General features: G+C 53.7%; 1 protein-coding gene across 1 annotated transcript; it reads left to right on the forward strand.

The window, feature by feature from the left end:
* The first annotated feature begins 146 nt into the window (after positions 1-146).
* Positions 147-18,571, forward strand: Ccnjl (cyclin J-like). The gene is made up of 5 exons (XM_013028643.1): positions 147-236; positions 10,568-10,781; positions 14,626-14,928; positions 16,747-16,906; positions 17,753-18,571. Exons 1-5 carry the CDS (start codon positions 168-170, stop codon positions 18,156-18,158), a joined length of 1,152 nt encoding a protein of 383 aa, XP_012884097.1. The 5' UTR covers positions 147-167; the 3' UTR covers positions 18,159-18,571.
* The last annotated feature ends 2,299 nt before the right edge of the window (positions 18,572-20,870 follow it).

Consider the following 20,870-nt stretch of genomic DNA (forward strand, 5'->3'; position numbering starts at 1 on the left):
GGGGGGGGGTGCGTGAGCTACTTTGGTTTCAAACTTTTGTCGAGATCGAGAGAGACACACACACACACACACCCCGGAGATACCGGGTCCAGTTCCGGTCGGCCCGCCGCCCCGTAGGGGGGGTGCAGAGCGGGGGGGGCGGGATCCCCGGATCGGCGACGGCGACGATGATGATGGACGAGCCGTGGGGCGAGGGGCGCGTGGCCCCGGACGTGCACTGCGCGCTGCGGGACAAGGTCAGTCCCCGGGCCGGGCCGGGCCGGACCCTCCGACGGGCGAGGCCGGACCCGGGGGGGGGCGGGGCTCGGAATCGGGGTGCCCCCGCGGGGAGGGGGTGCGGGGAAGGGGGAGAAGCTTGGGGGAGCTTGAGGAAGCCGGGCTTTCTGAGTGGGAGGACCCGGGGCTGCAGCGTCCCCCCAAAAAGCGTTCACCCCCTCCCTCCTCCTCCATCCCTCTCCCCCTCCCCCCGGGCAGTTTTAAATGGCACCCCAAGGCAGGGTGCGCATCTCTGGGGATTGGATCCTCTGAGCGCTTAGATTTGCCTCATTAACTGAGAGGCTCCAGCTCGGTGGTAGAATAGGGGTGCGGGAAGGAGGGGGACCCTGAAATTAAAGGCGTCGTAGCTGTGAAGGGGCCCTTGGCGTGGGGTCCTGCAGGGACAGACAGTCGGCAGTGTATGTAGTGTGTACTGCCAGGGCAGGAGGGGACGCAACACCCGTGGAGTCAAAAGCACTGCAGAGCTGAAAACAGTCCACCTCCCGCCCGCGGCAGAAGAAGATGGGAAGGGAGGGCAGTTGGTGTGTGTGTGTGTGTGAGTGTGGAGGGGGAGTGCTTCTGGGCCTTGGGGAACGTGGGAAAAGCCCAGGTGCCCCCCAGCCTTCTGTAGCCCTCCAGCCTGTTGTTGGATCGATCTGGGAAGGGTGGTGTGGGGAACTGGGGTACAGTAGAGAGGGAGTGGGTTTCTTGGGGGTGCACAGCAGCAGATCTATCCTCAACTCTGGAAGTTAAAAAAAAATTCAACCTCAGTGTGGTGGGTAGAGACACATTCTGAAGGCTTCTGAGGAAGATCTTGGGAACCACCCCCCCCCCTTTGCTTTGCCTTTTGTCTTGGTGTTTGCGGCAGGATCTCACTGTGTTAGCCCAGGCTGGCCTCGAATTCCTGGTCCTGCTACTTCACTCTCCCAAATGTCCGTGATTACAGGTATGAACCTCTACACTCAGCTGTCTTTGTCTTAAACATTTGGTGATTGGGTTAGTCCGGCATTCCCTGGTGCGCAGCCTGGCTGTCTCACCATCTGCTTTATTCTTCGGTTTGTGTTTCTGGATTTTTCTTCTTAAGAGGACATCCCCTTCTAACGTGACTTGGTTGTAATGTAAGTACTGTTCCTAAGTAAGGTCACATTCTGAGGTTCCAAGTGTATAGAAAAGGGGGTGTTGCCAGGCATCAGTGGCCCACGCCTGTAACCCTAGCTACTCAGGAGGCTGAGATCTGAGGATCATGGTTCAAAGCCAACCTGGGCAAGAAAGTCTGTGAGACCCTTATCTCCAATAGACCACCAGAAAACCAGAAGTGGCACAGCCCTGTGGCTCAAGTGGTAGAGCGCTAGCCTTGAGCTGAAGAGCTGAATGACAATGCCCAGGACCAGAGTTCAAGACCCATGACTGACAAAAAAAAAAAAAAGAAAAGGGGTGTCTTCCTCGGGGGACAGTGGGGTCCCTATGCAGACTCTGTTCTTGCATCTGTGGGAACTGTAGCGTCTCCAGTTACTTAGGAGTTTTGTCTCCTACAGAAGTCTCTGTCTTTCACCAGCACAGTGCTTTTTATCTTCTCGACTTCCTGCAGTCCTTGACCTGGCTTAGCTTTTCCCATGTTCCCTTGCTCTTTCTGGAGTAGCGCATTCTCAGCATCTGAAGAAATCCGTGTCCTGGTGGTACATGCCAGCACTTTGGAGATGGACACCAGAGGATCAGAAGCTCAGAGGCAGCCTGGTGCATCCCCTTCACACACACACACACACACACATGCACACGCACACGCACGATGCGTTCCCTGCCAACCCAGCCTGTCTGTGGCACCTGGAGTGCCCAGGTGAACACCCAGAGCCCTTCCCTGTGGTTTGCATTCAGCTGAAGTGTGAAGGGAATATGAAGTCGTGTGACTGTGATCTAACACATTTGGGGTGCCACATGCTGGATATGTCTTGCCTAGGGGCCACCTTACCACCATCACCACCCCCAGTCCACCAGGCTCTGAACTCTGCCTGAACCCAGACCCTGGGTGCAGCCTGGCACTCCATTCGTGGCCTTGGTTGCCTGTGGGCGGGGGTCACCCATGCTCCCCTAGATAATCCCTCCCCAAGTGAGTGATCTTGGGATTCCCCCTCCCCCGCTGGTATCTTTTGGGGGGTCACCTCTGGCTGAGCCAGGGCTTCCACAGTGTGGGGTGCTGGGCTAGGCAAAAGACCAGGAGCCATTCCTCCTCTGTGTCCTCCTCTGTGGTAACGCTGCTGCGTGGCTGTTTGGAAAAACCAGTTTCTACCTGGAAAAGAAAGGGCAGGCCTACCAATCTAGAACAAAGTCCAGAGCCAGGATCTCAGAGGCTGAGCACAGATAACAGAAACCTGTAACGCCCCTCCCCAGCCTCTGTGGGGAGACTCCACCTTCTGCCTGAATTTCATCTCCAAACCAGATGTAAAACTAGACTGGCCAGGAGCTGGTGGCTCACGCCCATCATCCTTGCTACTCAGGAGGCTGAGGGTTGCGGTTCAAAGCCAGCTGGGGTGGGAAAGTCTGTGAGACTCTTTATCTCCAATGAACCACACCCAAAAGCTGGAAGGGGAGCCGTGGTTCAAGTGGTCCCGCGCTAGCTTTAAGCAGAAGCAGCTCAGGAACAGCACCCAAGCCCTGAAATTCAAGCCTCAGGAAAAGAAAAAAAGGACTTGCTTCCATGCCTTTTTCTATTTATGCTTCCCCCACCCCATGTAATCTGCACTGCAATCGTGATGTTCATAAGCAGAAATAATGTTTATCTCCCTTTCCCACCACCACCACACACGGGTTTTTTTTTTTTAACTGTATTTTTTTGTTTTTTTTTTTTTTTTTTTGGTACTGGGGATCGAACCCAGGACGTTGCACTTGCTAGGCAAGTGCTTTGCCACTGAGCTACATCCCAGCCCTCCACACACGGGTTTTAGACTGCTCTAGGGGTTTTGGGAGTACCCCTCCCCCACACCACCAGTTCACCCGAATTTCATTGATTCACTAATTTATTTATTGGGCTGGTACGAGGGCTTGAACTCGAGATCTCAAGCTCTCATTTATTTTTTTTCACTCAAGTTTGGTGCTCTGCTACTTAACCACAACTCCACTTCAGATTTTTTTTTTCATGCCGGTCCTAGGACTTGAACTCAGGGCCTGGATCCTGTCCCTGAGTTCTTTTGTTCAAGGCTAGCACTGTACCCCTTTGAGCCACAGCACCATTTCTGGTTTTCTGGTGCTTCGTTGGAGATGAGTCTCAGAGACTTTGCTGCCTGGGCTGGCTTTGAACCGTGATCCTCAGATCTCAGCCTCCTGAGTAGCTCGGATGACAGGCGTGAGCCACCAGCGCCCAGCTTTTCCATCCAGATTTGTGCAGGATGGCTCTAGTGGAGACTCTGGACCCGGTCCCTTGCTTGGGGTGACACCTGGCGGGAGGGGCCTGTGGCTTCATGTGTGCACACACACACACCACACGCACACACTAACACCACACGCACACACACCCCTGCCTGTACCACAGTTGGACTTGTGTATTTCCGCTCAGACACACACTGACCCTGTGGATGTTTTCCTAGATGCTTGTGTGAAAGCTATTTCCACAGATTTCACTCTTCTGCCTTTTTCCTCACACAAATAACCTGTGTTGATCTAGGAGGATTTTTGTTCGACCTCTCAGGACATTTTCCCAGGTGGATGTCTTTTGCAGAAGGAGAGTTCCAGTTTTATTTTATTTTATTTATTTATTTACTTTTGGGTCCGGTCCTGGGACTTGAACTCTGGGCCTGGGCACTGTCTCTCAGCTCTTCAGCTCAAGGCTAGCGCTCTACCACTTGAGCCACAGCGCCACTTCCAGCTTTTTTTCTTTTTGCTTATGTGGTGCTGGGGAATCAAACCCAGAGCCTCATGCATGCAAGGCAAGCACTCTACCACTGAGCCACCTTCCCAGCCCGAGTCCCAGTTTTATGTTTTGAGTCTTGGTTTTGCTTTGGTTTTGGTGTGGGTCTTGGGGCTTGAACTCGGGGCCTAGACACTGTCCTTGAACCTTTCTGCTCAAGGCTAGCACTCTGCCACTTTGAACCACAGCTCCACGTCTGGCTTTTGGGTAGTTAATTGGAGATAAGAGTCTCACAGACTTTCCTGCCTAGGTTAGCTTTGAACCATAATCCTCAGATCATAGCCTCTTGAGAAGCTAGGATGACAACTGTGAGCTACCAATGCCTGGCAGGATTCCAACTTTTATAACCATCTAGTCATTAAGAAGCCTGACCTGAGCAGCTCTGCCACAAGCCATGAGGCAAACTCTCTTGGGACACTCATATAAGCCTACTTAGCACTGGACACCAGTGCCTCACACTGGTAATCCTGGCTAGTCAGGAAGCTGAAAGCTAGAGGTTGACAGTTTGAGGCCAGCCTAGACAAAAAAAAAAAAAGCACACAATTGGCTGGGAATATGGCTCAGTGGCAGAGTGCTTGTCTAGCATGCATGAAGCCCTAGGTTCCATTCCTCAGTACCACATACACAGAAAAAGCCAGAAGTAGGCCTGTGGCTCAAGTGGTAGAGTGCTAGCCTTGAGCAAAAGAAGCTCAAGGACAGTGCCCAGGCCCTGAGTTCAAGCCCCGGAACTGGCAAAGAGAATATAAAACAAAACAAAAACAGTAATGACACTGCCTTACGTGTGCACGTTTGCTGAGTGCCTTTCTATGAGCTAAGCCCTCAGACACCTGCTTTGGGGGGATGGGGGGTGGTTCTTACTTCTCTCCACTTTACAGCTAGTGGCAGCCAGGCCCCTGGAGTTGGAACTGATGGTCAGCGGGCCACTAAGCGGTGTTATTATCACTGCCCCACGCGAGCCTTGGAACCCTGCGGGCGAATGTTTGGTAGAGGATGAAGTCATAGACCAGGGCTCGGGAGCAGGTGGGGGTCACGTGACCGTGTGTTGCACACCAGGCTCACTTGACTATGGGTAAGGGGGATAGGAAGAGGGCCAGGAAAGCTGGCTTTGGGACGTCCAAGCTCCCTGGAAGTCCACAACTTATTCTGAGAGTGTGCCTGGGGCTTCGGGAAGATTGCCCACTGGATAGGGACCCTGGTTTTCTGGCTCCTTGTAACCATTCCGGGCGATGGTATCCACAGGGGCCGGAAGAGCAGCGCTTTAGCTCGTGGGAGATTTCAGTGTGGTAGGAAGCAACTTTGTAGCTATAGCCATCAGCGTTTTTCACTGTGAGCATTGTTCTTGGAGAACCCCAGAAGGAAAGAGCTGGTGTTGAGCATTCTTGAAGGACACTCTGCCCACTAGATGGAGGGGAGGCTGTGTTCATTGGAGATCAGAGTCTCACAGACTTTCCTGCCTGGGCTGTCTTTGAACCTTGATCCTGGAGCTCTCAGCCTCCTGAGTAGCTAGGATTACAGGCTTGAGCCACAAGCACCCGGCCTGCAGCCCATTTTTAACAGCTGCTGGGGCATGAAGCTTTGTGGGGGGCACCATATTCTGAACAGAATCGTTCTTTAATCTTCTTGGAACTGGCCGCCAGGCATCCCTCAGACTCAAACTTGCAGAAGGCAGGAAGAGGCCGAGCTCTTCCAGGCGCTGGTGGTCACGCCTGTCATCCTAGCTGAGATCTGAGGATGGCAGTTCAAAGCCAGCCCTGGCAGGAACGTCCAGGAGACTTTTAATCTCCAATGAACCACCAGAAGACCGGAAGTGGCGCTGTGGCTCAAGTGGTAGAGCGCTCACCTTGAGCTGAAGAGCTGAGGGACAGCGCCCAGGCTCAGAGTTCAAGCCCCATAACCAACAACAACAACAACAAGGAATTCTGATGGGCTTGTCGGGAACTGGGGGTGGTGGTGGGTGTATGAGATTCTTTGGGCTGCTATAACAAAACATTGTCAACTTGGGGCTGGGGGGGGACAGTGATTCCAACAGGAAAAGGAGCTCTTGGAGCTGGGAATGCTGGGAAATCAGGGGTTCACAGGGCTTTGTCCCTTCTGCAGCCCCTCCGCGAGGGGGCCGGTTAGTCCATCCATGGTCCTTCCTGGCAAAATCACCCACCTCCAACTTCATTAGGCTTGTCTAGAACTTTCCAGACCTTGTCTTCCCTGTGTTTGAGTGTGGTCACTGGGGGGAAGAAGACTGAAGTGAAGAACTTGGGGTGCTGGAGGGGTGGGTGGCAGCTGTCAGATGGGACTGGCCAGCGGGGGGACATGAGTGGGTGCGTGGGGTAGGCTCAGCTGTCATGTTCAGGAGTTCAGAGGCCCAGTGATAGTCTGTCACTGGGGGAAGGAAGCAGGAGGAGGTGCAGGCCATGGCCTTCTGGGCGGGGCTGAGCTTGTGCGGGAAGCCTCTTTGGACTCTGGAGCAATTGCCCAGAGGAAGGAGGTGGGCTTCTGGGCCCTCTGGAGGGCCCTTCCCCCTGCGCTTTCTTGGTCTCCCCGGAGATTTGCAAGTTCCCATTTCCTGTTGGTCACTCACCCGCGGTTACCAGGGTGTGTCTTCACATCTTGCCTTGATCAAAACAAGTAAACTTGGCCAGTGATCCAGTATTTCAGATCGCCGTGGTTCAGGCTGGATATAGGAGCTATACGTAGATCTCTGCGTCGCAGATGAAATTATCTGTCATTATGAATCCCACATATAGCAGAAGTCCCTGGGGGGAGGGGAGGTAGAGGAAACTGATTCTCAGGGAAGAAAAAGGCCCCGCCTTCTTTGCCTTAGGGTGACGTGTGCCTCAGTCTACCCAGTAGCCCCCCCAGGCCTCCCCGGAGGATGCAGGTGTTTCTAGAGGACTGGGACCTGCTAAAATTATAGCATATAAAACATGTACATAGTGGGCGCTGGTGGCTTGCACCTGTTGTAATCCCAGCTACTCAGGAGGCTAAGACCCGAGGGCCAAAGTTCAAAGTCAGCAGAAAAGTCTGTGAGACTTCCATCTCCAGTTAACCAGCTAAATGTTGGACCAGAAGCCTGGCTCAAGTGGTAGAGTGCCAGCAGTCAGCAAGAAAACTAAATGAAAGCATGAAGTCCTGAGTTCAAATGCCAGTACCTGCACACACACACACACACACACACACACACACACAGATATTATGGATTAGATGGGGATATACATGGGCCCAATTTCTGGGACTCTTCAGGAAGGGCACCCAGCTCTGGGCTCCCCACGACTTCCCTGTGGGGGTTTCTAACTCCTCTTTCAGGCCTCTCCTAGGCTCCTGAGGCCCTGAGCGCGGCCTGCTCACCCCAGGGTGATCCTCCAGGGTATACCCTAGTTAATCTCAGCAGCTTTTCAGCACATCTCCCTGTTCAGAGTCAGCAAATTATTAGGCACCACACCAATGATGGTTACCAATTTCTCCTTGCAGCTACACCAGAGCTTACCCAGCAGCAAGTACCCTAAAGCACTATGCTAGAGCAAGCTTTCTGGGAGAATACTACCCCTCCCCTCCAGCCCAAAAAAAGAGGTGGCGTGGTTCTGTGGATCGGTAAATTTAACCCTGAATGTCCCAAAGCTGTGGGTTCTGCTGAGCAATGTTGCAGACCTCCACATAGACTCATGATTTCTTTTTACCAAGGAACAATATGTGGTACGAGATGTTTCCCAAACGATGGCCCAGAGAACCCCTTTCTCCAAAAGACCAGACTGCCGTGGAACCCACATTGGGAAGGACTGATTTTACTGTGATTTGCATACTTTGAATTCTTCTTTAGTTTTGTTTGTTTGTGGATGTTGTTTTTGCCAGTCCTAGGACCCAAACTCAGGGCTTGGGCACTGTTCCTGAGCTGCTTTTGCTCAAGGCTAGCACTCTACCATGTGAGCCACAGCACCACTTCTGGCTTTTTCTGTGTCTGTGGTACTAAGGAATCAAATCCAGGGCTTCATGCATGCTAGGCAAGCACTCTACCACAAAGCCATATTCCCAGCCCTGTTTGTTTTTGTGCCAGTCCAGGGGCTTGAACACAGGACCTGGGGACACCTGGGTGCTGCCCCTGAGCTTTTCTGCTCAAGGCTGGCGCTCTACCACTTGAGCCACAGTACCACTTCCAGCTTTTTTGGTGATTAATTGGAGATAAGAATCTCACGGGCTTGGGGCTGGGAAGGTGGCTCAGTGGTAGAGCGCTTGCCTTGCATGCATGAGGCCCTGGGTTCCATTCCTCAGCACCACATAAGCAAAAAGAAAAAAGCCGGAAGTGGCGCTGTGGCTCAAGTGCTAGAGTGCTAGCCTTGAGCTGAAGAGCTGAGGGATAGCACCCAGGCCCAGAGTTCAGGCCCCATGACCGGACCCAAAAAAAAGAATCACCGGGGCTTTTCCTGCCTGGGCTAGCTTCGAACTATAATCGTCAGATCTCAGCCTCCTGTGCCTGCCTCTTGTGGGCAGCTTCCTGCTGGTGTGGAGATCTAAGTGATGACTGACTAAACACCTGTTTTATGCCAGGAGTTGTTGGGGGGGGGGGTCACGTGACTGGACAAGTTCACCAGCACCTGCATCCTGTCTCTGCAGCCCTGCCCTTAGGAGGCTGATAGGCTGATGGAGAGGAGGGAAGGGGCGGCTGAAGAATGAATGAATGGACACACACACAAAATCCCAGGTGCTTGAGGAGAGTCTGGCAGCGTGGCTCAAGTGGTAGAGCCTGCCAGCCAAAAAAACAAGCCTGAAGCCCTCAGTTCAAATCCTGGTACTGACAGTAGCAAACTGCTACGCTAGCCGAAGAAGCAGGGGTTTGGGGTAAGGTGGGTGATTTCTTGATCCTTGAACTTGTGGTCGGGTGCCCTGTACATCTGTCTCTCTGCCTGGCGCCCGATGCAGCTGTGACTGACAGCTCCGCGCCTCACTCCCCGGCTCAGATGAGGGTCTCTACGAATGGAGGGCCCGGGAAGCCTGTGTGACTGGCCATCCCTCCCTCCTGCCAGGCCTACGCGGGCGGTGGAGGGCAAGGTCACCCTGACCGGCTGTTTCCTGCCTCTCTCCCTTCCTAGCTGTGGCGGCCGTGGTGAGCTGGGAGAGCTGAGCGCTAGGGCCTGCAGCTCTCCTTGCTGGAATCCAAGGTCAGGAGCACATGGAGGAATGCAGGCGTGCTGCCGTGGGGAAGGCAGGGCTTGTCCACCAGCCTGGCCCTTAAGGCCTTGCTCGCTAATTGGGTTAGAGAACTAATCACCTGAGGGCTGGGAAGGTGGCTGAGTGGTGAAGTGCTTGCAGAGCATGCGCGAATCACTGAGTTCCATTCCTCAGTACCACATACGCAGAAAAAGCCGAGGGGGCGTTGTGGCTTAAGTGGTAGACTGCTAGCCTTGAGCAAAAGAAGTTTGGGGACAGTGTCCAGGCACTGAGTTCAAGCCCCAGGACAGAAAGAGACACACACACACACACACAGAAATAATCACCTGGCCTCAAAAACTAGACTGGAGAGGCAGGTGCAGTGGGTGTAATGCAGGAAAGTTACTGTCTCTCTGGATGCAGGGAGAAGCTAAGGCCAGCATGGTCGAGCCTTTGTCGTGTTGGGGTTCTACAGAGCTCAGGTTGATAGATACCTGCCCCGCTCTGCAGCTGTTCTGTTCGGCTCCAGCTGTCCCCAATGCTTACAATAGAAAGCTTGCTTCTTCTACCTTAGCCAAACCTGTCTGTCATCCTAGCTACGCAGGAGGCTTAAGATCGAAGGATCATGGTTCAAAGCCAGCCCGGACAGGAAAGCCTGTGAGACTCTTAACTGCTAATTAACCACAAAAGCCAAAAGTGGAATTCCAGCTCGGAAATGGCAGAGTGCTAGCCTTGAGTGAAAAAACTAAGGGACCGCACCCAGGCCCTGGGTTCAAGCCCCAGGACTGGCACAATAAAACCGAGCAGACAGCTGACCAGGGCTGACTTGTAGTGGACAGACTGCATGCATGCTGGACCCCAGCCTCATGGCCTTTGTTACCTGTAGGTACAAGATTGTGTGTGTGTGTGTGTGTGTGTGTGTGTGCGTGCGTGCTGGTTCTGGGGCTTGAACTCAGGGCCCAGATGCTGTCCCTGAGCTTTTTTTTTTTTCAGTTATTGTTTTTATTCTTTTAAGAATTCTATTTATTTTGTGTGTGTGTGTGTGGTACTGTGGCATCAAACCCAGGGCCTCATGCATGCTCATGAACTTTCCTGCCCGGGCTAGCTTTGAACTGTGATCCTCAGTTCTCAGCCTCCCAAGTAGCTAGGATGACAGGTGTGAGCCACCAACGCCCGGCTAGATGCAGAATTCTTCAGGAGCTCGTGCTTGGGGAGGGAAGCGTCTGTAGTTTCTGAACTAGGCCCGTGTTCTGATGCCCCTGTCCACCTGCTCTGCAGGAACTGAAGCTGCCCGCCTTCCGCGCCCACTCCCCGCTCCTGAAGAGCCGCCGCTTCTTCGTGGACATCGTGACCCTGCTGAGCAGCCACTGCCAGCTCTGCCCTGCAGCCCGGCACCTGGCCGTCTACCTGCTGGACCACTTCCTGGACCGCTACAACGTCACCACCTCCAAGCAGCTGTACACCCTGGCCGTGGGCTGCCTCCTGCTAGCAAGTAAGTGGAGGCCCCTCTTTCTCTGCTCCCCAGTGCCAGCCAGGGTGCCACCTGCTGCTGCCTGCCCAGCACGGCTCGGGCCTATACTAAGCTTAACATCTTTAGCTTCTCAGTGACAGGGATTTTGTTGTAGTTGTTGTCAATCGTGGGGCTTGAACTCTGGGCCTGGGCGCTGTCCCTGACCTCCAGCTGAAAGCAAGCGCTCTACCACTTGAGCCACTGAGCCACTTCCAGCTTTCCTTTTTGTGGCTAATTGGGGGCTGGCTTCGAACCCGATCCTCTTCAGATCTCAGCCTCCTGAGTAGGAGCTAGGAGTCTGGGCGTGAACCACCAGCTCCCTGCTGCATAGCTTTTTTGAGTTTGTCTTGAACCCCTCCTGTCCACTGTCTTCGTTTTAATTAAAGCATTTCCTGTCTAGACAGAGAGTCTCTGCTTTGTCACCAACGTGGCGAGGTTTCCTGAGACGCCTCTAGGAAACTCTGATGCGTCCTGACATGTGGCACTTGTACAAGCAGGACTGACTGTACCCACATAGTCACCCACATTCCAGAACCTTCTTCTGACAGTTTTTCTGCCAGCTTTGTCTTCTAGATTCCAATCAAAAGTGCCTTGTCTGCTGAGGAATTTAAGGGTGTGTGTGTGTGTGTGTGTGTGTGCATCTGTGTGTGTGTATGTGTCTGTGTGTCTGTGTGTCTGTGTGTCTGTGTATCTGTGTCTGTGTGTCTGTGTTCTGTAACTGGGACTTGAACTCAGGGCCTGACACTTGGCTTTCTGTCTCAAGGCTTGTGCTTTACCACCTGAACTACGCCACCACTTCCAGGAGTTTAAGGTATTTTTTTTTCCTCTGTAAGAGCAGAGAAAATTAGAAGATGTAAAAAAAAAAAAATGCTGAGCCTGCTGGCACATACGTGTAATCCTAGCTACACTAGAGACAGAGGTTTGGAAGGCAGAAGTTTGAGGCCAGCCTGGGGGGGGAGGTGGGGAAGTAAGACCTCATCTCATCCAGCTAGCCAAGCGTTGTGGTGTCCTGTGATCCCAGGTCTGCAGAAGGCTGTTGGGAGGAGGATCTTGGTAGGAGGCCGGCCCTGTAATCAGAATTTGAAGTGGAGATTAAGCTGTAGCCTCAGTGATGAAATGGGAGGGGTTTTATTCGTGGACTGGTGGTGTGTCCAGCGGTACTTCCGTTTTTTGGTTTTTCCACCTATTTACTCATTCTCAAAACAAGAGAGAGTGGTAGTATTTTCCCCCAATTCACAGAGAAGGAAACTGAGGCACAGGAAGGAAGTCCCCCAGCTGTGGAGCATCATGGGGCGGGGTGGGGGCTCTGGGGGGTCCACCGGCTGGCAGGCGGTCTTTGCCCTTCGGCTGGTCACCAGAAGACCCAGGTCAGCAAATAGAGAAGGTGCTGAGACACCCCGGGTCCTTTGCCATCTGAGCCAGAACTGCATGACATGCACCTTCCCAGCCTGGAACTCATTCTCCAGGCTCCCAGCAGGGCTTAGCACACAGGATTCAGGACCCTGCATCCAGCCTTCTGACCCTGCAACCAGAGGGTTTGCTGGACCGGTCTTGCTGTGCAGTCCTGCAGACCGGGTCCAGCCACTTTGGGGTAGGAAGAAGAGCTCAGACAGCAGCGCCCCTGCTCCACACCCACCCAGGCCCTCTCCCACGCTGGCCAAGAGTCCAGACAATCCCAGCAGAGATTTGCGTCCCTCGGGAAGTAGAGCACAGGGGAAGCCGGCAATGGGCCGTGGCCGCCGTGTGAATGTCTCTCAGTCCTCGCGGGGAGAAGGGACGGACCGCTGCGGCAGCCTGTGACCCAGCTGGCCGGACGCCACCTCCGTCCGCAGTGAGGCATTTCCAGGACTTCCTCCTCCTGAAGCGGAGCCTCGCCTCTCAGCTGCTCCAGAACTGATTCAGCCGGGCAGACGTGCTGGCGTCCGTCCATTCTGCCACCACACCACACACACACACACACACACACACACACACACGCACTCACACACACACCACACACACCACACACACACACGCACACACACACACACACACACACACCACGCACATTCATCCACTCATCTGTGAATCAGGCCGTGTTTAGCTGGAGCCAGCAGCTTTGTTTATTTGTTTTTTGTTTTTAGGGCAATCATGAGACTTGAACTCAGGCCCTGGGCGCTGTCCCTGAGCTTTTTTCACTCAAGGCTAGTGGTCTGTCACTTGGAGCCACAGCTCCACTTGTGATTTTTCTTTCTTTTTTTTTTTTGGGTCCAGTCATGGGGCCTGAACTCTGGGCCTGGGTGCTGTCCCTCAGCTCTTCAGCTCAAGGCTAGCGCTCTACCACTGAGCCACCTTCCCAGCCCCAGTTTTTTGTTTGTTTTTCAAACTCCAGAATACATAGAGGAAGGTAGGGAGAGCCAGTGGCTGTGGTCTGACGTGCACAGTCATACTGTGTCCCTGACCTCCCCCTGGGGACCCGCAGGAGACCGGGCATCTGTTGACATCTGTCACCTGTGCCATCTGTCCATGAGGAGGGAGCAGCCATCTCCTGGTGTCTGGTGGCAGCAGGGCTGGGGACAAAGGCCGCCGCCACTCACAGTCAGGGAGGAGGCCCTTCTAGCGGTGACACGTGCCATGCACGGGAATTGTCACAGAGGAGAGTCCCTGGAGACCTCTGCAGCATGTGGCTTTGAGCCCAAGGAGCCGTGACCCCCCCCCATACTGAAGGGTGACCTTCAGGCCTTGGGCAGAGCTCTGAGAGGTGGGAAAGAAGTGAGGAGGGGAGGGGAAAGGAGGCGGGTCACACGGATGCACTACTGCATCCTTACAGATCGCAGCCACCGGCAGCGTGCCTGGCCTCGTGTTGCCCCAGAAAGAAAAAAAAAATACCTGGGCTGGGAAGGTGGCTCAGGGGTAGAGTGCTGGCCTAGCATGCATGAGGCCCTGGGTTCGATTCCTCAGCACCACATGCACAGAAAAAGCCAGAAGGTTCAAGTGGTACAGTGCTAACCTTGAACAAAAGAAGCTCAGGGACAGTGCCCAGGCCCTGAGTTCACACCCCAGAACTGGCCAAAAAAAAAAAGAATGAGGCGGGAGGTGTCCCAATCGGGGGGGGGCAGCGCTGGCGGCCATTGGTGGGGAGCACAGGCGTGCAGAGGTGACCCCAGAATGAGAAGCGCTGAGGCTGGAGGGGCCCCTCTGTGCCTTGACCCCCCCCCCCCCACGGAGGACCAGGATGGGATAGCTGGAGGCCTGCGTTTTCAGACTGTCCCTAGGAGAAGCGAGCTGCAGTGAGCTGGAGGTGAACTGGGGGCTGTGTCCTTCGGGGCTTTTTTCCCTTCCCTGCCCTCTTTCAAGACACCTGTAATCAGGACGCCCCCTCCTCCCCGCCCCCCCCCCGCCCCAGGAACATAAGCCTCCATCCTGAGGACAGTGAGGAAAATGGAGGGTTCTTTCACATCTGGAGGGCCGGGTGGGGTTGGCAGGGTCATTCTGACTCCAGCCTGGAGGTTGTCTTGGAGAGGAAGTGGGGAACCCCATTTGTCCCCCTCCAGAGCCCGGCTTGCTCTTGCTGACATCTCTCTCTGGTGCCTTTGCTTGTTACAGAACTGAATTCATGGATGTGACCCACAGAGAGGTGGTATGGCCCGGCCAGGGTCACACAGCAGAAATGACAGTTGGGGGTGGAGCGGGGGGGGGGCGTACAGAATTCAAGTTCAAGGTTGACATGTTGGATGTCTATGTCTATTATCCCTGGGCGATCCATCCCGTCTGCTGCTTGTTTGTCTTCTGGGCATCCTGGGAGTGAGTAGATCTTCTAGTAACTTCTTGCCTTCTGCTCCCACAGGTAAGTTTGAGGACCGGGAAGACCGCGTGCCCAAGCTGGAGCAGATAAACAGCACGCGGCTCCTGAGCAGCCAGAACTTCTGCCTCACCAAGAAGGAGCTGCTGAGCGCCGAGCTGCTGCTCCTGGACGCGTTCAGCTGGGACCTGAGCCTGCCCACGCCCGCCCACTTCCTGGACTACTACCTGGCCGCCTCGGTGAGCCACAAAGACCAGCACTGCCACGCCTGGCCCTCCCCCTGCGTCCGCAAGACCAAAGAGTGTCTCCGAGAGTATGCGCACTACTTCCTAGAGGTCACCCTGCAAGGTGGGCGCAGCCCCGGGCAGGGGGGGCGGGGTCTGCAAACCATGCCACGCCTGCTTCACCAAGATGCACCCCGTTCACCGTACCACGCAAACGAAATAAAAGAAGTCGCTCCTCTGCAGAGCTCCAGCCCCGCTGGCTGTTTCTCAGAGGGGAACCTGCAGTGTTGTGGAGCCTGTGAGTCTCTAGACTCCAAGCTAAGCTCATTCTTTTGTGTGTGTGTGATTGTGGGGCTTGAACTCTGGGCCTGGGCGCTGTCCCTCAGCTCTTCAGCTCAAGGCGAGTGCTCTACCACTTGAGCCACAGCACCATGTCCGGTTTTCTGAGTGGTTTCTTGGAAATAAGAGGCTCACGGACTTTCCTGCCCAGGCTGGCTTTGAACTTCAATCCTCAGATCTCAGCCTCCTGAATAGCTAGGATGACAGGCATGAGCCACCAGCACCCGGCTTCATTAATATTTTAAAAGACAAAAATTAGGCTGGAGGGGCTGGGAAGGTGGCTCTGTGGTAGCGCGCTTGCCTTGTATGCATGAGGCCCTGGGTTCGATTCCTCAGCACCACATAAGCAAAAAGAAAAAAGCCAGAAGTGGCACTGTGGCTTGAGCTTTGAGCCTTGAGCTGAAGAGCTGAGGGACAGTACCCAGGCCCAGAGTTCAGGCCCCACGACCGGACCCAAAAAAAAAAAAAAGGTAGAAAGTTGGAATAATTACAGTGCGTGAGCAATTTAAGAATGGAGGTTCAAAGCCAACCTGGGCAAAAAGTGAGACCTCATCTCAATCAGTAAGCCAGGTGATGTACACCTGGATTATGGGTAGAATTCCAGCCAGAAGCCCATCTTGAGTAAAACACATGTGACCCTACCTGAGAAAGAAAGAAAGTAAAAAAAGAACAGTGGGTGAAGCTCATGTGATAGGGCACCCCTCTAGCAAGCAAAGGGCCCCGAGTTCAAACCTCAGTACCACCAAAACCAAAGAGACTTCTCTAAGTTGGGTCCAGTGGCTCACACCTGCAATCCTAGCTACTCAGGAGGCTAAAATCTGAGGATCATAGTTCAGAGGTAGCCAGGGCAGAAAAGTCGGTAAGACTCCTATCTCAATTAACCACCAGAAAGCCGGAAGTGGTGCTGCTGTGGCTCAAGTGGTAGAGCGCTAGCCTTGAGTAAAAGAGCTTAGGGACAGCGCCCAGGCCCTGAGTTCAAGCCCCACGACTAACAAAAAGAAAGGAAAGGATTTCTCCACATACCTAGGTAAAATATCTGCTTTTGTTATGGATATCACACTCAGACCTGCATTTAGGGCCCACCCCCCAGTGCCTGCTACAGACCAGGCTCTCAGTGGATCAGCTTTAGGCAGACCCCAAAACAGGGCAGATGTTTTACAATCCTGGGGCTTGAATTCAGGACCTGAGCACTGTTTGGGAATTTCTTTTGTGCAGGGTTAGTGCTCTACCACTTAGCTTTTTGGGTAGTTGAGTGGAGATAAAGAATCTCACAAGTTTTCCTATCTGGGTTTGGCCTCAAACTGTGATCCTCAGATCTCAGCCTCCTGAGTAGCTAGGATGACTGGCGTGAGCCACCGGTGCCTACCCCCAGGTGACCTTTTTTCAAGCCCACCTTCCAGGCTGGTACCAGAAACCCCACACTGAGAACCCAAGCGTTGAGGCCCTCTTGATGAACATCACAGTTCCTCATCTCCCATTCTGTTCACAGAGGGGCAGGCTTTGAACCCAGCAGGCTTTGCGCCCTTCACTGGTGCACCTGCTCTCCGGCAGGCAGGAGGCTCTGCCCCCGGAGACTTAGCTCACACTCCTAATTCTCTTCCAGATCATGTGTTCTACAAATTCCAGCCGTCCCTGGTGGCTGCCGCCTGCGTCGGGGCTTCCCGGATCTGCCTGCAGCTCTCTCCCTACTGGACCAGAGACCTGCAGAGGATCTCAAAGTACTCTCTGGAACACCTGGCCACGTGTATCGAACTCCTGCTGCTGTGAGTGTCCGACCCCACAGCTTCCTGCTTCAGGGACGCTATCCATCCGCTTGCCCTTGAGGACAGACTCGGGACATTTCCTGATAGAAGTAGTGCCCAAACCCTGAGTTCGAACCCCAGGACCAGCACACGCACGCGCACACACACACTCACACACCACAAGACTTGTTTTTACATTAGGAAAACCCATTGCACCCCTCTTTTTTTAATTTTGAACAGTCCTGGGACTTGAATTCTGGGTCTGGGCACTGTCCCTGAGCTTCTTTTGCTCAAGGCTAGCGCTCTACCACTTGAACCACAGCACCACTTCCAGCTTTTTAGGGGTAGTTTATTGGAGATAAGAGTCTCATGGAGTTTCCTGCCCAGGCTGGCTGTGAACCATGATCCCCAGATCTCAGCCTCCTGAGTAGCTAGAATTACACGTGTGAGCCACCGATGCCTGGCCTGTACCCCTCTTTTTTTATGTGGGAACACATAGGCCCCAGTGGTCAGCTTGCTGGGTGTCTGAAAGCTAAGGAGTCACATGGCTGGGGTAGAGCAGGCCCTGAAGGTCTAGAATTTAGAGTCTGCTCTGGGCTCATTCACATAACCAGAATACTTAGCTGTGCTAGGTACTGGGTCCAAGCCGAGCCTCACATTATTCTCTGGGATGTTAACCACTGAAATGGTACAGGGACTGTGGGGACAGCTTAGCCTAGTCTTGGGGGTTCCTAGAGTTCTCTGCTGGAGGCAGCCCCAAGCTATAACGTGAGGATGACAGGCCGACCACCCCACCCTGGGTAATGGCGTACGAGTCTCTGGTCTGAGAGACTGAAAACCTGAGTCTTACCTGAGTCTTCGTTTCAGAACATACGACAACATTCTCAAGGATGCCGTTGCTGCCAAGAGCCAGGCGTTGGCCGTGGTGCCCTGCACGCCCCGGGCCCCCACCCAAGTGCTCTTCCAGCCCCCCGCTTATGTTGACCTCAGCCAGCCCACCCCGGCCACGCTGGCCGAGATCCACAGCCCTGGGCATGACCTGTACCTGGCCTACTGGGACTCGCTGCAATCCCACCCCCTGGGGGGCGTGGCCTCCTCCGGGCACACCTCCTACCCCGCCCTCCAGCCCCTGGACCTGTGCACCGTGCCCCCGTCCCTCAGCATGCACATGACCGTCGTCGCTGCTGAACCCAGACACTGCCTGGCGGCTGCCTACGGAGCCAGCTGCTCCGGCGCGGGCCACCTGTTCCCCGCGGGCTGTTTTGACAGATAGACCTCGCTTGGGCCACCTGGAAGCCAACACAGCGGACGAAGCCTCAGCCAGGGGAAGCTATCTGCACCTGAGTGGCCATCCCCCAAGAGTCGGGTGGCCCAGGACCTAAAACAGACCCAGGGCAGAACATGTAAATCAGTCCCTTCCAAGCACAAGTCCAGGGAACAAGACAGAAAGACCCGAACGCCTCACAGCACACGAAGCACATCGGGCTGCAGCCTCCAAGACTGCATCTGTTGTTAACCTGCCTGGCACCGGTGGCTCACGCCTGTAGTGCTAGCTACTCAGGGTCGTGAGGATCTGAGAGTCACGGGTTCAAAGCCAGCCCGGGGCAGGGAAGCTCTTTCTTATGTCCAGTTGATGCCACCAAAAAGCCAAAAGTGGAGCGGTCATCCAGGTAGTAGAGCGCTAGCCTTGAGAGAAAAGGCGTGGGGACAGCGCCCGGGCCTTGAGTTCAAGTTCAAGTCCCAGGATTGGCACCAAAAAGAAATATATTTTGTTTGTCTTTGCTGATAGCAGCTACAGCACTGGAAAGGAGAGGGCTTCCCGGCATGGCTTCGGGGGTCACTGGAAGATGCCCGTGTGGCTGTTGATTCCCACACCAGCATCATACAAGACGTGTGTGTTTGTGGGTCTGCAGAGACACCCGCCTCCTGAGTCCCCCTGGGGAGCTGTCGTGGCTTTCATGGTTTAAACCTAAAACCTTCTGTTTGATGTTGTTGGCCTTTTAGATATTTCACATGCTGCTGTGTCCTGAACTGATCTAGCTTCCTCCTCCGCAAATGTTTACACGAGGCCGTATCAGGGAGTTTGTGATACTTGAAGATTTCCTTTGGAGAAAATTTTAAAAATGTTTATTTGTGGGTTAATTGCTACCCTGACTACTGCGAGGCCAGGTTTAATCCAGCTTGTGACCCACAGACCCTGAGCTTCTTTTCCAGAAGCATGTGTTTGGCAAGAATCCTATCCCAGGCTCTCCCTTCTAGAACATTCCATGTCTTCGATTTGGGGTTTACTGGAAAACTTTCATAACCACCCAAGGAGAAAAAAGATGGCTGTAAGGAAGAGGAAACTTCCATACAAGCAATCCTTGTCTCATTCCCATCATCAGAAAGGTCAAACCAAGACCCAACTTTGAATTTGGTCAACAGTAAAAGATACTGTGGAATAATAGCTCAGTGTACCTACATTTGGGGTGTCAGGAGCCTTTGTGGTATACACCCCAAGCATTGATGAGCAAGAGAGTGTCTCGGATGGAAAGCCAGGATCAGGAGGTGTCGAGCAGGAGGAATCTCAGGAAGACGGTGAGCAGGTGCAATATGTTTGTTCTGACTTGCTGCTCGTGCCTTGCTGTGGTTGGCTGTGGGAGCCACATTCACCCGTCAGAACTGTGACATGTGAAGGACTACAGAAGGAAAAAAGAAACATTTTTAAATACCATCTTGTACTGAGCATCAGTAGCTCTTGCCTGTCACCCTAGCTGCTCAGGAGGCTGAGATCTGAGGATCACAATTTGAAGTGGGTCAGAAAGTCTGTAAAACTCTTATGTCTAATTAACTGGCAAAAAAAAAAAAAGCCAACCAAGAGCATGAGGACCTGAGTTCAAGCCTCTGTACCAACACACACCTACACTCATAAAAAGAGCCCATCTTGTTTGTGTGGATGTATTTACCAGTCCCAGAGGATCGCTGGGAAGGCAGCCGCGTGCTGCCACGTCGGATCCAAAGGTGACCCAGACATCAGAGCAGATGTTCTCCTAGTAGAAACACTAAAGAAGGCGCTAAAACGTGGGACGTTGGACACTACACTAACATAGGAGCCTGCACGTTCGTTTGTTTTCCCTTTGCCAAGTTCCTTGTATTTATGGACGATCTTTGGATTCCAAGTTATTGTATGTTTGTTCTAGGAGTGGGGGACCATGCACGCTTCCTCCAAAGTGGCACCTCAGCCAGCCTGGTTCCCAAAAAGACACCCCTGAAATAAACACATGGCCCCACTACCCCGTCTCAGCTTTCTGCCCGAGTTCTCCCTGCTCCCCGAACCCGCAGTGAGGGTCTTCTCAGGGTGAGAGTTGGAAGGCTGCAGGGCTCGTGGGGTGAGCAGCAGTAAGATGGGCTCTTTTGTCCTGGTTCGAAGCCAGCCCGGGCAGGACAGTCCTGGAGACTCTTATCTCTAATTAATCACAGAAAAAAAAATCCCAGCAGTGGTGCTGGTGGCTCAAGTGGTAGAGCACTAGCCTTGGGGAAAAGTTGCTTAGGGACAGCGCCCAGGCCCAGAGTTCAAGGCCCGAGACCAGCAAAACATTGTGTATGTACGTGTGTGTGTGTGCGCGCGCGCGTGTGTGTATGAAGATATGACTGACTTTCAGGAATCAGTTTGTGTCATTGTAGGGTTTGTCAGGTCCAGAATATGTAGGGAGTCAGGAGATGGTTATCTCCAGTTAACCAGCAAAAAGAAAAAAAAAAAAAAACTGCTGGAAGTGGAGGCATGTCTTGGGTTGGTAGAGTGCCAACCTTGAGCAGAAAAATCCAGGTGAGGGCTGGGAAGGTGGCTCAGTGGTAGAGCGCTTGCCTTGCATGCCTGAGGCCCTGGGTTCGATTCCTCAGCACCACATAAGCAAAATGAAAAAAGCCGGAAGTGGCGCTGTGGCTCAAGTGGTAGAGTGCTTGCCTTGAGCTGAAGAGCTGAGGGACAGCGCCCAGGCCCAGAGTT

This window comes from Dipodomys ordii, unplaced genomic scaffold, assembly GCF_000151885.1.
Source record: "Dipodomys ordii isolate 6190 unplaced genomic scaffold, Dord_2.0 Scaffold112, whole genome shotgun sequence".
NCBI classification, from domain to species: domain Eukaryota; kingdom Metazoa; phylum Chordata; class Mammalia; order Rodentia; family Heteromyidae; genus Dipodomys; species Dipodomys ordii.

Excerpts from the sequence above, each read along its gene's own strand:
- Ccnjl (XM_013028643.1), top strand. The coding sequence starts at position 168 with ATGATGATGGACGAGCCGTGGGGCGAGGGGCGCGTGGCCCCGGACGTG. Across the intron at positions 10,782-14,625 it reads GGGCTGCCTCCTGCTAGCAA|GTAAGTTTGAGGACCGGGAA; the intron begins GTAAGTGGAGGC and ends CTGCTCCCACAG. Across the intron at positions 14,929-16,746 it reads CCTAGAGGTCACCCTGCAAG|ATCATGTGTTCTACAAATTC; the intron begins GTGGGCGCAGCC and ends ATTCTCTTCCAG.